The sequence below is a fragment of the Pimephales promelas genome, chromosome 22, assembly GCF_988280905.1.
Source record: "Pimephales promelas chromosome 22, fPimPro1.hap1.1, whole genome shotgun sequence".
Taxonomy (NCBI): Eukaryota; Metazoa; Chordata; class Actinopteri; order Cypriniformes; family Leuciscidae; genus Pimephales; species Pimephales promelas.
This window is the reverse complement of record NC_142790.1, coordinates 7015239-7033252: the sequence shown is the minus strand read 5'-3', so window position 1 is coordinate 7033252 and position 18014 is coordinate 7015239. Positions and strand designations below refer to the sequence as shown.

Sequence of the window (18014 nt, the reverse complement as noted above, 5' to 3'; positions counted from 1 at the left end):
AGGCAGTGTTGTAGTCGAGACCACCTCACTCGAGTCCGAGTCGACACCGAGACCAGAGAGAGTCGAGTCCGAGTCAAGACCGAGTCCATAGAGAGTCGAGTCCGAGACCAGAGACGGTCGAGTCCGAGTCGAGACCGAGACCAGTGAGGGTTGATTACCTAATTTACTTGTATTTACTTAGAGAAATCCTTTTTTTTTTTTTTACTGAATTTACTTAGAGTTTAAAAAATATGATCAGTTTAGGGTAAAACGGCCACATAGTAGGTGGTGTTAAAAGTAATTTTATTACAATTTGTCATGCGCAGTTGCGCACTAGAAAATCACCAATCACTGGGCGTGTCAATCAATTTAAAGAAATATTTTATTCACATACATTAATAATCATGAAAAATATTTTTAATTGAACTCGAGTGGACTCGGGAATAATTCCGAGTCCTAAAAAAAAATGCTTGAGTACGAGTCAATTCCGAGTCCAAATGGACACGAGTCCATGACAAGACCAAGACCATTAAAATATGGTCTCGAGACCGAGTCCGAGACGAGTCCGAGTCTCGAGTACTACAACACTGCTGGAAGGCATGAATAATAATAAGAAGAATAATACATTTTATTTATATTGCGCTTTTATTGTACCCAAAGCGCTACAATCACAGTACAAAAGTAAAATACATTAACAATTAAGATGCATTAACACCAATTAAGACACAAACACATTCTTAAAAAGATGGGTTTTTAACAGTTTCTTAAAACTCGTTAATGTTGCAGCATTCTGAACAGTTAAAGGAAGTGCATTCCACAACCTGGGGGCTGCCACAGAGAAGGCTCTTTCACCCATTGTTTTCAGTCTACAAGAAGGCTGTTTAAGTAAAAATGAGTGGGCAGAGCGGAGAGAAGTGGGCATGGATAGAATTATTTATGAGGCTGACCTTACTGCATATACATTTGTAGAAGTTAACCTTTCAGACTCAAAATTTACGGGAGGAGTGTATTTAAATGGATCATGCAAGGTGATTTACTAAGGTTTGCGCTTGTCAATTTATTGGTATTTGTGCCATTATTTTTACACCCAAGAAAAGCATGTCTTAAACCAGACGTTAAAGGGATAGTTCAACCCAAATTGAAAATTCTGTCAGTAATTACTCACTCTCATGTTGTTCCAACCCCGTAAGAGTTTCGTTCATCTTCGGAACACAAATTAAGATATTTTTGATCAAATCTGAGAGCTGGATCACTCCTCCATAGGCCTTTTAAGGGATCAAAACTGGCCAGCCCAAAAGTTATGAAAGACATCGTAAAAATAGTCAGAGTGACCAAAGTGGCTCAATCTTAAGTTTATCAAGCGACGAGAGTACTTTTTGTGCGCAAAAAAATAGAAATAACGACTGTATTCAACTATTAATTTCCTTCTCTGTTGGCCTCGAGATTTCACATAGTGAAACTACACAAAGACCACCGTCCACCAATAGTGAGCCTACTTGTGGCGTGTAACACAGAAGCTTTGCGCAATATCACTATGTGAAATCTCGAGGCAAACAGAGATTTGCTCTATTCTTGGTAGATTGCATTGGTTAGTATGGAATTTATCTGTGTCTGTGTTTTTTCATTTAGAAAAACTTAGATCACGCAAAGAACATTCCAACGCGTTCTCATCCCAAAGCGCCATATAGGACGCTTTTGCAAAAGCGTAAATATCCAACGCACATGGCACCCTTTAACGTCTAATGAGACGCTTCGGTTAATGGTTAAGTTTAGGTATGGTGTAGGGTAAGGGTTAGACCACTAGGGGGCGCCTTCTGCCCAAATATATCTGCGTCTCATTTCACGTTAAAGGGTGCCATGTGCGTTGGATATTTACGCTTTTGCAAAAGCGTCCTATATGGCGCTTTGGGATGTGAACGGGCTCAACATTCCACTACCATCTGTGCTTTTTTTGGAATTGCACTCTTGCGCTACTTTGCCCTGTTTAGTAAATCTGGCTCTTCATGCTGCAATTGATCAGTCAGATACTCATAGAATCAAATATTTGACAATAATGTGGTTATCTAAACTGATTTATTTTACGCAGAGAAGCCATGGAGAAGGAAAAGACTGAGGAAGGTACTGAGGTCCCATCTGAAGCAGATATTCCAGATTCAGAGGAGCCGCCACAGGAAGGAGGTGAAATGGAATCGGATGATGCTGATGAAAAGGCTGCTGTGGTCCTCCAGAGCAACTACCGAGGTTACAAAGAAAGGAAGAAATACAAGGAGCGTCGGGAACGGAATAAGACCTTGACCGGGGATGAGCTGAACGTTTCCTCATCCAGCGCTGAAAAAGATACTTCTGGAGAAGATTTGGATGATATACAAAGGGAAGGGCAGGAGAATATAGAGGAAGAAAGGGAGACTGAGGAAGAGGCTGCAGATGGAGGAGTTGAGGACTCTGAAGAGGAAGCCAAGGCAGCCACTGTTCTACAAAGCAACTTTAGAGGTCATAAAGAACGTAAAAAACTTCAGGAGGAGGGGAAGATGCCGGTTAGAGGGAAGAAGGAGACACAGAGTCCTTTAGTTGATGAGGAGCTTCCTATTCCAGATCCACCATCTCCTGAAGAACTGAGAGAATTCACAAAGGAAATAGAACAGGAAGACGAGACTCCAGCTGAACCCTCAGGAGACGACGAAGAGGCCAAAGCCGCCGTGGTCCTTCAGAGCAACTTCCGTGGCCACAAAGAGCGTAAAAGACTCCAGGACGAAGGCAAAATACCAAGGAAAAAAACTACAGAGGATCTTGCTAATCCAGAAGCTTCAGAACCAGACATGACTGAGGAATTTCCACCTCCTCCAGTAGAACTTGAGCTAGACCAAGACCTAGATTCCAGTCCATCAGGGGGAGATGAAGAACATGCCGCAACTGTTTTACAAAGCAATTTCAGAGGCCACAAGGAGAGAAAGAGATTGAGAGCTGAGAGAGAAGGAGCAACTGGAAGCAAGCAAGACATGTCAGAAGAGGTGGAGGGGCAGGAGAATGAGGAAGGTCTGGATATTACAGATGTTCAGCTAGAACATAAGGAGGTTGAGGAAGAGGAGGACACTCAGGATGAGGAAGCCCAATACGATGAGCAGCAGGCAGCCATTAAAATCCAGAGCAATTTTAGAGGTTACAAAGACAGAAAGAACCTGAAAGCTACATCACAAAAACAGGAAGAGGAAGTGGAGTCGCTCTTCAAAGAGGTGTTGATATTTTTTTTTTTTATTCTGTTCTCCTTTACCCACCCTGATGTCAATCCAAACCCGTATCTCACAAGTCTTTTACACAAAATTCATGTTTTCTCATATTTCTCATTTAAACTCTTATTTCCTTGTAACCTGCACAGGTAAACAAGGCTTCTGAAGATTACCTTTCCCTGCAGAAGAAGTTAAACGAAATCATCCTTGCCCATCAGCTCAACCCCAGCAAAAATGGGATGTTTGTGAAAGGACAAGCCATGAATGGCTACATGAGCAGCTATCAGCCACCAGGTAAACATCTCTCTTAAATCATGTCTCTCAGTACTTTTAGCTGCTCTCTCCCCAACCCCCTCGCCCAAACTGATTGGTAGACCAAAGCTTGGAAGCAAAATTTGAAGAAAAAAAAAAGAAAATAATAATAAATAAATTGTTTTTGTTAAATTTAATATTATACAATTATTTATCACCATAAATGCTTGTCAGTACATTCAGCAGTACATTTTAACAATGAAATTACATATAAAGACATACACTGACCTAAAGGATTATTAGGAACACCTGTTCAGTTTCTTATTAATGCAATTATCGAATCAACCAATCACATGGCAGTTGCTTCAATGCATTTAGGGATGTGGTCCTGGTCAAGACAATCTCCTGAACTCCGAACTGAATGTCAGAATTGGAAAGAAAGGTGATTTAAGTAATTTTGAGTGTGGCATGGTTGTTGGTGCCAGACGGGCCGGTCTGATTATTTCACAATCTCTCAGTTACTGGAAAGAATGGTGTGAAAAGGGAAAAAGATCCAGTATATGGCAGTCCTGTGGGCGAAAATGCCTTGTTGATGCTAGAGGTCAGAGGAGAATGGGTTGACTGATTCAAGCTGACTGAAATAACCACTCGTTACAACCGAGGTATGCAGCAAAGCATTTGTGAAGCCACAACACGCACAACCTTGAGGCGGATGGGCTACAACAGCAGAAGACCCCACCGGGTACCACTCATCTCCACTACAAATAGGAAAAAGAGGCTACAATTTGCAAGAGCTCACCAAAGTTGGACAGTTGAAGACTGGAAAAATGTTGCCTTGTCTGATGAGTCTCCATTTCTGTTGAGACATTCAGATGTAGAGTCAGAATTTGGCGTAAACATGAGAACATGGATCCATCATGCCTTGTTACCACTGTGCAGGCTGGTGGTGGTGGTGTAATGGTGTGGTGGATGTTTTCTTGGCACACTTTAGGCCCCTTAGTGCCAATTGTGCATCGTTTAAATGTCACGGCCTACCTGATCATTGTTTCTGACCATGTCCATCCCTTCATGGCCACCATGTACAAGATACTATCCTATCAATATGGGCCAACATTTCAAAAGAATGCTTTCAGCAGCTTGTTGAATCAATGTCACATAGAATAAAGGCAGTTCTGAAGGTGAAAGGGGGTCAAACACAGTATTAGTATGGTGTTCTAATCAATAATCCTTTAGGTGAGTGTAGATGCCCTACTTAAATTGTTCAACGAACTGTTTTTCTTGTTCATTTTGAAGGGATAGTTCACCAAAAAATGAAAATTACGGCCGTCTGGCGAAAGCTAGTTATTTTAATCGATAACGTTTTAAATATGGATATTTTTCTTACACAAACACATCGCTTCACTTCAGAAGACCTTTAACCCCTTGCCTGGCATGGGATCACCAGTGATCCCAACTTGTATTGTTTACATTAATCGCGTGTTTACAATATCTATTCGTCAAGTTATAAGGTTAACCAATACATTGTTGGAAAGCTACAACACTGTATATTCATTTCGAAAAAAAATTGTCCAAAAACATGCAAACTGTTAAAAATATCCATATTATATAAATATAATAAAATATATATAAATTATATAAAATATAAATATATAAACATGACATGCAATTAAGTGTCTTAAAACATGACTAAACTTTGCTAGTAATATACAATCTTATAAGTAACTAGTTAATAGTGAGCATTGGTCACCAAACTAAAGTGTTACCATCTTTTACTTAGGTACTCTTTTTAAAATTGTTAAAATGTACTTCTTTTCACAAGGGCTTTGGTTATTTGCACAGAAAATAAACGTTTTTTTTTTTCCAAAGATGGAAAAATCTAGCAATAATATAGAAGTAGATATAGAATATAGTAGTTTTCAGTATTCTTAGCCCACTATCCAAAACTGCTTCTGTTGGAGATTAAAATAGCTGTAGGAAAGCTCTACCTTAATTATATTTGCTTGCTATCGATTTTATCAGTATGTGAAGTTTCCTTTTTTCTAACGGTGACTGTCTGATCATATCAAAAAATGGATGCCACAACAGGCAAATTGAGCTCAACAAGATTTGTCATCAGAAAATTCCCCCGCCTGCACAGATTTACTCTTCATTTGATTTCTGTTGCGATATATCTAATTGCTTTTGGAAGGATAATTCTTGCAGATTCTATTATTCTTGATATGTCTAAATGAATCTGGATTATTCTGTCAACAGTGATTATGGTTTGTTTATGACGGATGTGGTTCTTCTCTCGCGCAGTCTCAAGTTCTGTGAAAGCTGAAAACAAAAATCTAAATTTTAATTTGTTTTGTAAATACTGTGGTCATCTGTCACAAGTTTATCAATGATTTATTGCCATTGTAAGATCTATTTGTGAGCTCCACAATCATAATAAATTATTGTAACCTAAATCCTTCTGTGTAGAAACAATTATTATTGTTTCCACATAGTAGTGCCCTTTGAATGCCAGTCACATTTACATGTACATGAAAGATTTTTAAATGCTAATCACATTACCCCGGCAATTATAGCAAGCATTAATATAAAAGCTGCAAATTGGCTTTATACCTCTGAGCAATCAAGAATTGCTGCTGACCTTTCCAAGAGACACATTCAATAAATATGACACACTCTCCAGCCTGTTCCCACTGGTCCTGCTGGACATTGATTAATTTTTATACCTGACTTTTCTACATGATAAACAGTGCTTGAGTTAGCTATTCAAATACTTCAAAGGTCATTTATTGTATCTTTTGTTGTTGATCTCTGAGATCATATTTCATTAAAAAAAGGATTCTCTATCATACCTGACTTTTCTAAATGATAAACAGGACTTGATTTACCAGATATTTAAATACATCAAAGGTCATTTTTGTATCTTTTGTTATTTATCTCTAAGATCATATTTCATAAAATCAGTATTCTCTATCAAAGACACTCCAGTGAATAACACTCTATAACTCTGTTTCAAAACCTAACCAGACTACATTTACAGCATTTTTAGGCATCATAGGTGTGCTCCCTACTTGAAGGCTGTTTCAAAACTCTAAGCATGTCAAATTATTCTTCATACTTATACTTTTTGGTGAAAATTGCATGTATACTTTGTGACGAAGGTACACACGGAACTCTTTGCAACAGAACAAGGTAAAGAAAATCATAAAAAAAATGAGAGAAAGTATGGTTGTACTTTACAATAAGGTTTTATTTGTTAACATATGAAGAGTTCAGATGCAAAAGCCTCTAAATGCCATTTGAAATTTTCTTCTTTAATGATGATTTTGATCAAACTTGTATATTTAAGTTCAGTAATTTCACTTAAATAACAATTAATAGGTAATTATCATTGCCATTTAAGTGAAATCACTGAACTTAAATATACAAGCTTGATAAAAATGATCATTCTAGAAGAAAATTTCAAATGGCACTTAGAGGCTTTTGCATCTAAACTCTTCATATACATTACTTATGAAATAACAATGAACAATTACTCTTCAGCATTTATTAATCTTATTAGATACTAGCATTATCAATGGTTAATAAATGCTGTAAAATAATTTTACAATACAATATATTATTAGTTAAATTTAGTTCATTTTAACAAATTCTTAACTAAAGTTCACAAATTAGATCTTATTGTTAAATGGTATCAAAATTATAAATGTATTTCCTTTAGTAAACATATTAATACAAAAATCTGGTTTTATTTTATTTGGATGGTGCCTAACACATTCTGTTGACTATAAGTAACGTTGGACCTACTGTACATGTCTACTAACTCTCACTAGAGTGTTAGTAGATTATTAGTAGACTGGTAGGGTTACGGTTAGAATAATTTGACATGTAGTTACATGACAAGTTACTTAGTCAGTAGAATGTCCATTGGAGGATCATCACAAGAAAAAGTTGGCAGATATTAAGCAGACAGTCTACTAATATAAAGCTGCAGTCCCTAGCTTTTTTTAGGTTAAAAATTATCCAAAATACATATTTGAGAAAATCAGCCCATTCTCATCCCAAGGCGTCATCTAGCTGACTCCTTGGGAAGCATTTTGACCATACTTCGATATCCGACGCTTTAGGCACCCTTTAATGTCAGTTAGATGACGCTTTCCTAGTGGTCAGGCCTAAACCTACCCGCGTCATCTAACTGACGCTAAAGATAAAGCATCAGTTAGATGACGCCCTAGGATAGTGAGGCTAAAGGGTGCCTAAAGTGTCGGATATTGAAGCATGGTCAAAATTGTCAGTTAGATGATGCCTTGGGATGAGTGCGTTGAGAAAATACATAACCAGCCAGTGTTCAAAACTATCTGCTTGCCTTAGCTCGATTCAAAGCAGTAAGCTTGTAATAATTTGTTTAATTCCAGTGGATATCCGCGGGAGATTCGAGCATGTGTTTGTGTCATTACGTCACATCTGTACACATAAAGAAGAGTCTCGGCTAGTAGGCTAAATTGCTTGTGAGAATGCTGGAGGTGGAGCCTTTTCTCAGGGCACTTGATATAATTAAACTTATCAATTTGATGGTGGATCCAGAAAGGTTCAAACAACAATAACCAGTGAACTAGAGATTCACCCGTTGTAAAATGCAAAACACTTCGTTGGGACTTCAGAGTGGCTACAGAGAGAAAGAGACTGCAACCGGACCCATGCGAAAACAAGGATAATATCGGAAGGACATTACATGTCGCGCAATGCTGATGTTGTTAACATTAACAATTTGAGAACAAAGTATAATTTGAACGCTTTTGTGTGATATGATAACCTGTAAGCGATTGTTAGATTTAATCAGTGCGATTTACTGCAATGTCAGAACTAGAACGAAAGTGGATGTTTCTTACTTGTTCAGATGATGTTTTCCAGTGAAAATTCTTAAATTGGTCATACTTCTAAAAAATATTAATCTGTGATTTTGAATGCCAGTATCCACACCGGCGCAGTGACTGACAGCTGATCACTCCTCAAACATTGTGTTCTTCCGCACTGTGTCGTGAGTGTTGAAGTACAAGTCAAGTAAAGTTGATTATTCCGTGAATAACTGCAATTGCCGATTTTGAACAGAGATGGCGGCAAAGAATAAAAACGTCGTAGTGCAGCTTTAATGAGAGTTAGTTGACATCTAGACGTCAACTAACTCTCATTAAAGCTGCAGTACGGCGTTTTTCAACTTCTCTGTTATCTCTGTTATCGCCATCTCTGTTGTCAACTTAACGTGAGTTTTACTTCAACACCCTTGACACGGCACAACGTGGATGAACACAATGTTTGAGGAGACTGTGCGGTTGTCAGTCACCACGCCGATGTGGATACTGTCATTCAGAATCACAGATTATTATTTTTGGAAGTATGACCAACATAAGAATTTTTACCAGAAAATGTCATCTGAACTAGTAAGAAACATCCACTTTTATTCTCTGACATTGCAGTAAATCGCGCTGATTAAATCTAACAGTCGAAGTTGCTTATAGTCAACAGAATATTCAAAAGAGACCATCAAAATAAGGTGTTACCAAAAGTCTAAGTTTACTATTTTTATGCTCTTTAAAGTGTTGCACAGTTAGCTTAGCAGCATGCTAACATCAAACTCTATTGCAATCAATTGTGAAATAAATAGCCTATGTAGGCCGTTACAGAAAGAGTAGAGTGTGTAACAGAGCTTCTGTGTCTGTGTCAGTCTGTATGGAACTTGTGACTGGTAGGGCTTTTCTGATTGATTGTTAGTGGATAATTACAAATAGCGACACCCGGGGGAGGGGGTCAAACCGTGCCACACGGTTTGTTCGATAAGAACAAAGGGGTCAAAGGTCAGCTGGATGTTGTGTGCTGATCCTATTCTTCAGTTTGGCTCAATAGGGCTCCCACCAGGGAATTATTTGTTGTATTCTCTTTGTTCACCGTGCACACAGGGGACCACAATAAAATATCCAGACAGGGTTCAAAAAGCCCCAAGGTCAAATATCACTAGGCACCCTTTAATTGTTGATTGTTTTTTCCTGTTCCATTTTCACCTTTTTATTTTTCTGATGTGATTTGAACCAACAGCCGACACAAAGCAGTCCCGAACGCCTCGCCGCACACAACAACCAAAGACCCTGAACACGCCAGAGGACTCCACGTACTACACACTCATTCATGTGAGTCTACATCACACAATGGCACTCACTTTATCTGAGGATTATCTGGGCTTCTGCTTTAATGATCTTTCTCATGCTGGGTCTTTTCCAGAGGTCTGTCCAGGACGATAAAAGGAGGCCGAGAAAACAAAGGTAAATCAGTTAGCAGAAGCGTTATAGGCCTACTAAACAAGAATGAGCGCTCTCTACAATAAAAACAGTAATACATTAAAAACTGTAATCTTAATTACAATTTAAAATAATTTCATTCTATTCAAAACTGAATTTTCAGCATCATTACCCCAGTCTTCAGTGTCACATGACCCTAATATGCTGATTTACTGCTCAAGAAACATTTTTAATGTTATCTGTTAATGAACCTGAACAGGGTTTTTTTTTGAAACCGAAATTGCTAAAGAAAAGTTTTAATTTCTTTTAATTAAATAAATAAATAAATAAATAAATACTGACCCCCAAAGTAAATCTGGTAATTTTGTATTATTTTAATTTTGCATTTTAATTGAGTTAAATCCAATAACATTTAACTAATTTGGAGGGAAGATAGACATGTTACAAAGGTCAAAATGTCAAACACAATGGAAATAAAGTATTCTGTGCAATGCATGAATTAGAAATGTAATGGGGCATCATGGGTAAGAAAATTTGCATACTGGCACAAATACTTCAGAAATAGTACAGGTATTAATATAGTATACTGTTCCAAACATAACAAAGTAATGTATAAGAAAACACTGGATATAAAGCTAAATCCTAACAAATGTGACTGATATCAGTTCACCTAAAAACAAATTTAGGTGAATAATTGTGTGAATAAAAAATACGTTGCCAGGCCACTTCTTAATAGGCTCATATCTTTATTGCTCTTAAACATTCTCAGTATAAGCCCTAATACTTATTCCAATGATATGTGTTCTCATTGCAGACATACCCTACAGTAATAAAGCATGTAGGATGCGCACTTAATTAATAAAATCTGAATTATAGACAATGTTCAGATTGGGTCAAATTATATTAAAGGGCAACAACGTGGATGCTAATAGCTGGCATATTATGACTAGTTCCTGTAGTGTTTCCCTGTCAGGACTGAGGCCAGTATGACATATCTGCAGTGTCACAGCATGTGTGAAATATTGTGTGTGTGTGAACATGAATCTGGACCTCCACGAGCGCCGCTGACAGGAGATTTCACAGGCCAGTCGAGTGACGAACAGCTCTGACAGACAGACACCGGTGCTGGACGCTTTATAACAGCACTGACTGACTCACGACATCAAGTTTTAGCAAATGAGCAATAGCTAAAGTCAATATGGGCAGCTGACAGTATGCATGAAATCAACTTCCATAATACATATTCCTGGTCTTGTTGTGAACAATACATTAGTATTTATCACTATATACATCAGTAATAGTGTTAGGCTATATTTTTCTCACTGAATATCCTGTTTCACTTGTAAATACTGTACGTCACACGAGGAGTTAAAATGGTTTCATGTTGAAATCTCTGGCTCTGTCTGATAACTGATAAATGTTGTGTCAGAGAGGAACCGAGGAAGTGGAAAGAGAGAAACAGAGAGAGATAGTGGGACATTAAGGTATCTGGGGGGGGGGGGGATAAGAGCAGGTTGAGGATATGCAGGGACTGAGGGAGTCCTGCGGGACGAATGTGCACGACTGGAGAGACAGAGCACAAAGATGTAGCAGAACACTCTTTCTACTGCCATTGCCATATGAATGAATTTAACCGTGTCCAGGTCACATTTCACTGTAAAATTCAAAGAAAACAAAAATGAACTATATTTTTCATGAAGAAAATGAAGCATAATTGTATGAATATTATAATTAGATGTTCTCCACAGAACCTTTTCTTATACAAATGCCATCATTTAATAATAATAATAATAATAAATTAGCATAAAGGTTAAACAACAAATTTTACATACAACTCATAATTATTTACACAGTATCATATGATAAAGTGTTAAATTATTATTATCTGTATATTATGTTAAGGCATTTTCAAAGTATTATATGTTTTTATGTATTTTTTTATGTGAATGTAATATTAATACTTTTTTTTTGTAATTTTGCTAATTTAAATACATGACGTTTTCCTCTCAAATTCTGCTTACGTAGATGTAATGATTCATTTAAAAACAAAAATAAATTCAGCAATAAGGCAGAACAACAAATCTTAAGCACTTTATTATTTTAAGTATCAAAATGCATTCAATTTTGATATTTAATATACTGTATTATTAAACCATGTTTTTTGTCAATTATATATACGTTTGTTTAATAAAAAATTGTAGCCTATTTATTAATATATTTCATATTGATTCTTTGTTGGTATTTCCCACACAAATTCTCCTTACACAGATGCCTTCATGAATTTTTGTAAAACTTAAGTTTAGCATAAAGGTCGAAAGCATACTTTATAAAAGCATCATATAACGTATAAAATTATTATAAAAAATATAATAATAAATATATACAAATTATATATATTTTTTCTATTTTATATTAATACTTTATTATTATAAGTATCATATTTTAAAAGATTACATTCTTTACAATAAGGTTTCATTTGTTAACATTAGAACTAACAATAAACATATTTCTAAAGCATTTATTACCGGTAATCTCAGTTAATGTTAATCTCAATATTTACCAATACGGGATTAGAATCAAAAATTGTATCTGTTAACATAGTTAATACACCTGAACTAACAATGAACCGTCGTATTTGTATTAATTAATGTTCACAAAGATGAATAAGTACTTTAACGAATATATTCTCATTGTTAGTTAATATTAGGTAATGCATTAACCATGCTAACCTTAACTAATGTTACCAATACATATTAGTATAATAATATATATATATTTTTTTTATGATAATGATGTGAATAGTTGTTTGTTGGATATCAGCACGTCAGTAGGCCAGTGGTGCTGTGTAATCGCATCAGTGGTCTGGCAGGCCGTAGGCTTTTGGCTTCATTGGTTTCATAGATGGCTGTTTTCATTATATAAGCCTTGAGACAATGGTAAAATCTACTAAAAGAACATTCCCATTTGAGTCTGCTGAGGAGCCATGAATCAGAGGCTGTCCTGAAGGCCATCGCTTACAATCTGCAGAACAGCCATGAAACGCACCCAATACAGCATAATGGACAACTAATAGCAGCCTCCTGACAAAATAGACGTTATTTATGATCGGGAACAACAAACTTAACTGCAAGGAGGATTTTCTGAAGCAAAGAATTATAAATACAGCATTGTAAACAGGAATAGTTCTGTCATGATCACTTGAACTTATGTCATTCAAAAAAGTAGATGGAAAAAAAAACATAAAAAAAATTGTCCATATGACACGTTACTATTCCAAGACTTTTGAAGAAACAATCAATGACTTATGAATAAATGATGACAGAATTTCATTTTATTGTGCAAATTATCCTTAAAAACCTTCAAAATAAAGGTTCTGAAGGGGGATTTTCGCTGCAATGCCATAGAAGAGCCATTTCTGGATGCCCAAAGAACTTAAGTGAACAGTTCTTAAAGTCCCCCTGTGGTAGAAATCAAGTTTTTAATGTTGTTTGTAAGTCTATGTGGTGTTTTTAATATGCGCAAATTGATCAGTCAACACCATTGCTGAGTATTTTCTCCTTAAAACTGCAGTGAAAGACAACGCATTCTCATCCTTGACCATGCATCTAAATCCGACGCACATGGCAACCTTTAGCTTCAGTTAGATGACCTGGGTAGGTTTAGGTATGGGGTAGGGTTAGACCACTAGGAGGCGCGTCTCATACTGACGCTAAAGGGTGCCCATGTGCGTCGGATGTTGACGCATGGTCAAAAGCGTCAGTTAGATGACGACTTGGGATGAAAACGGGCTGTGAAAGACCAGAGACAGTCTCAAAAATGCATTTTGAAATCTCTTTGTGTTTCTGACGTCATAAACTACCTTTTAACCAATCAGGTCAATGTGCCAGCGAGCTTTAGCAGGCTCTGAAGCAGGGTCTCAAGAAGCCACGTTATCCCGATATACTGTATGTTTCTGTTGATATGAAAAATCAGGAACATTTAACAATATAGTGGGTGAATTATGTACATGATGTATATTATGTTGTTATGATGAACTATTTCAAAGCATTTGTAAGGATGCTGATTTTTAGGAGGCAGACTGAGATGCGAACAGAAACATGGTAACATTAGCAACACGTCAGTAGTCGTTTGATAACATAGTCAAGCAAATGGCTTATCATATTAATGTCCGTTATGTGCCCGAACTTGTAAAGAGTGATACCATTGGGCAGCGTTTAATACAGTAAGCTGGCCGAGTAAATCTGTGAGCAGGCGTGAGTGAGTGGAGGCGGGCCTAATTTGCATATTATTATCAACAACGGTAACTCTTTACATGACATGACACCTTCATACTCATGACATGACACGTCTTGAATATGAAGGAGGTTTTATGCATGTTTATGACAACTGTCATTAAGAGTCATTCCAACCCGATCTCACGGGAATTCGTACGAATTTTACGAGGTGGCTAATTCGTAACAATTCGTACGACCTCACTCGTACGAATTAGTACGATTTTTTACGATGAATCGTAAATATTTTATAAATAAGCCAATTCGTATGAATTCGTACGAATGACCTACCCCTGACCCCGCCCCTAAACATAACCGTCATGTGGGTTTAGACAAATCGTACAAATTCGTATGAGTGAGGTCGTATGAATTAGTACGAATTAGCCACTTTTGAATCACTCGTACGAATTGGTCGTGAGATAGGGTAGGTCATTCGCTCAATTTTGACATTTTTTATGCAAATATGACATTGTTTGAGATGTCTTTGTCATGACAACTTGACATAAACCAATACATCATAACCTGTCAGTGTATTTGTCATGACAACTTGACATTACTAATACAACACAATCTGTCATAAATATGTCATATGACATAGCAGATTCCAGTGTTGTAGTACTCGAGACTCGGACTCGTCTCGGACTCGGTCTCGAGACCATATTTTAATGGTCTTGGTCTTGTCATGGACTCGTGTCCATTTGGACTCGGAATTGACTCGTACTAGAACATTTTTTTTTTAGGACTCGGAATTATTCCCGAGTCCACTCGAGTTCAATTAAAAATATTTTTCATGATTATTAATGTATGTTAATAAAATATTTCTTTAAATTGATTGACACGCCCAGTGATTGGTAATTTTCTAGTGCGCAGCTGCGCATGACAAATTGTAATAAAATTACTTTTAACACCACCTACTATGTGGCCTTTTTACCCTAAACTGATCATATTTTTTAAACTCTTAAGTAAATTCAGTAAAAAAAAAAAAAAAAAAAGGATTTCTCTAAGTAAATAAAAGTAAATTAGGTAATCAACCCTCACTGGTCTCGGTCTCGACTCGGACTCGACCGTCTCTGGTCTCGGACTCGACTCGGACTCGACTCTCTCTGGTCTCGGTGTCGACTCGGACTCGAGTGAGGTGGTCTCTCTCGACTACAACACTGGCAGATTCATCATCAAACCAGTCAGGTGGTTGGTTTTGACTTTGGCTGTAATGAGACCATTATAACATTTAAATGAAAAAATTCAATTAGAACCACTGTAGTTGAGGTTAAGAAAAATGTTCATGACACAGTTATAATGGCCAAACCACATGACAAAGCCAACCACATGACAGTTTAACTTAATGTTAATCCATAAAGCTGGTTTCTTAAGTTTGATAATGAATCTGCTATGTCATGTTTATGACATATTTATGACAATTTATGTTGACTTGGTAATGTCAAATTGTCATTATGTATGGTTTATGTATTGGTTTATGTCAAGTTGTCATAACAAAGACATCTCAAACAATGTCATATTGAGCAAATGACACTTAATAACAGTTGTCATGATTATGAAAGTGTCATGTCAGTCTTATGCACACCCCTTCAAGTAAAGTGTTACCAAATAATATTTTTTTTCTTAGTGTGAAGAACATTTTTAATAATCTATAGAACCATTTTCCATAATAAAGAACCGTTTCTGCATTGAAAAAGTTCAGTGGATCTTCAGTGATCTTCCTCTGTTTTCTCTGCACCCACCAGCCCCAAAAAGCTGGACAATGATGACCAGTACTACCAGGGTTTGAGCAGCAGTAAATCCACAAGCCTTCCCAGTGTCCGACGGCGCTCCAGCAAACGCAAGGCTTCCACTGAGAGAAGACGCTCTTCTGAGACCCCTCTGTCCGATGTCCCGAAATCTGATATCCCTAAAGATCCAAAGGAGAAGAGGTGAGAGAACACAGTCTGTTTAACAAACGCACTCCTCAAGACGTTGACCTCACACTGCTATACGCTGAGCGGCAGACGTGATGAATGTGTTGGAGCAGAAGATGCACATATCCACGCTTCCTTTCCCTACTGTGAAGTCATGCTTTATCTGCCCCTCTCTGTCCACAGGCACTCGTTCTCTAGAATGCCCTCTACAGATACTCAAAGTGAGGACAACCCCTATGACTATAGAAAGATACTGAGGAAGACCTCCCAGAGAAGAAGGCTTATAACACCATAACCCTCAACAACAGGACTAATGTTAATACTGTCAGTGACCACCAATGTGGTCAGCACAGAATGCTGTTTGTCTTTAAAGGAAGAGTTCACCTAAAAATGACAATTCTGGCATCATTTACTCACCGCCATGATTTTCTTTCTTGCAACGCGAAAGGAGACATTTTGAATAATGTAACAGCTGCGATTACAATAATCAAGAACTGAAGCTTTCACAAACTAATGATTTATTAATCAAAGAATCATTCGTTTGAGTCAGAGCTGAATCAATTGAAATGATTTGTTTAGAAACCAGACTGATCCGGTTACAGAGGTTAACAGATTATCTCTTTTGGGTGAGCTGTTTCTTTAAGTAAATCAGTTCACTTGGTTAGTTTCTCAAAGAAACGGAAGTTGTGATAGTCTTTTTTCCCCTATTGTGGCGTACGGCTTCTCAGACTAGTAGGACAGGACTTGATTTTGTTTTTTTGGGAGTTGATTGGATGGTTGCGGTTTGCTATTGGTGGATCTGGTGTGAGTGACAGGTTGCCCCGCCCTCATGCCAGTAAACACATGATCAAGAGATATTGCTGCAAGAGGGGGAGGGGAAGTTATTTTAATTATGAGGGTGCATGAATTATTTTTTTTTATACTTTTTTTTTTCTTTGGTACTTTTTTAAAAATAAGAAATGTGCATCATGGATAATAAATTTTGCAACATAGCTAGTTTAAATAGTTTAAATTGTCTTTTGCTGCACATATGTAACAATAATTATCAATAATGATTTTATGGATGAGCCTAACAGCTGACAGTGTAACAGGACATTAGAGCTGCCCTTGCTTGATTTTTAACTCAGGTTTAGCAGTTGATGTTTGTTGATTCTGTTCAAGTCTCTTTGTGAATAGAGATTCGTCTTCAAAGACATTCATAAAACGACCTTTATATTTCCACCAATATATTTGTCTCTAATGGATCCTGAATGGTTTAGTGAGTCAGACTCGTTGTATGTTACAGCAGGATGTAAAAATATAGATTGCATTTATACTTTTCCAGATTCATGTACAGTATGCACTTGTATCTTTTGCACACAACGCAAACACCTATTCTCGATATTTCACTTATTTGTAAATATGATTTTATATATATTTAATTAGTCAAATGAAATGATAAAATGCATACAATAGTGTACATAATGTGTACAAGTTTCATTTTCTTATGCCCCTTTTCCGTATATCCTATCTCCAGTATGTTTTCATTTGAAATACATTATTTGTAATACATGGTTTTGGATTTCATGTTTAGTCAATGTTAATGGAAAGCAGATTCCTAATAAATTCCGATTATATTTAATAATTTATCAAATATTTTTTTGTTAGTTGAGTTTGATGTTCATTGACTCACCATGACCATTGCTCGTTGAATTGTCATTGAATATTTCCCCCGATGTAACTCTCTTGACCAGCTTTACTAGGCTATGTATTTTTTCTCGATTAAACAAGGTCTACACACCAACACCAACCTGGTCAAGCTGTTATTTTCTACATCTTATGACTGTAGTTTATTTCTGCATTGTTTAGGGTTTCGTCTTATTAAGAAAAAAATAGCGCGTGCCATTACGCACGATCACAGCAAACAACATACTCTGACATTGATGATAATAAATAAATTCAGAGTAGACCTAATGTTTTGACTAATTCTAGGTTATCCCGTTCATGTTTGAAATTGGATCTTCAATTTTCATATGGGGGGCAGGGATATAGACCACAGATCTGAATGTCATGGTCCATAGCAGCCCGTCTGCTCCTCCTTCCTCTGATGAG

The 18014-nt window shown here is 36.9% G+C and overlaps 1 protein-coding gene across 3 annotated transcripts in view; it reads left to right on the top strand.

Moving 5' to 3' along the window:
- The window catches only part of myo3a (myosin IIIA), a 148626-nt gene extending 130925 nt beyond the window's left edge, over positions 1-17701 (top strand). For all 3 annotated transcript variants that reach the window (XM_089125473.1, XM_089125471.1, XM_089125472.1), the window contains 6 exons: positions 2066-3209; positions 3353-3497; positions 9540-9631; positions 9723-9763; positions 15753-15938; positions 16107-17701. In XM_089125473.1, the coding sequence (XP_088981599.1) occupies positions 2066-3209; positions 3353-3497; positions 9540-9631; positions 9723-9763; positions 15753-15938; positions 16107-16218 (1720 nt within the window). In that variant the 3' untranslated portion in view covers positions 16219-17701. The remainder of the gene's footprint in view (positions 1-2065; positions 3210-3352; positions 3498-9539; positions 9632-9722; positions 9764-15752; positions 15939-16106) is intronic.
- The last annotated feature ends 313 nt before the right edge of the window (positions 17702-18014 follow it).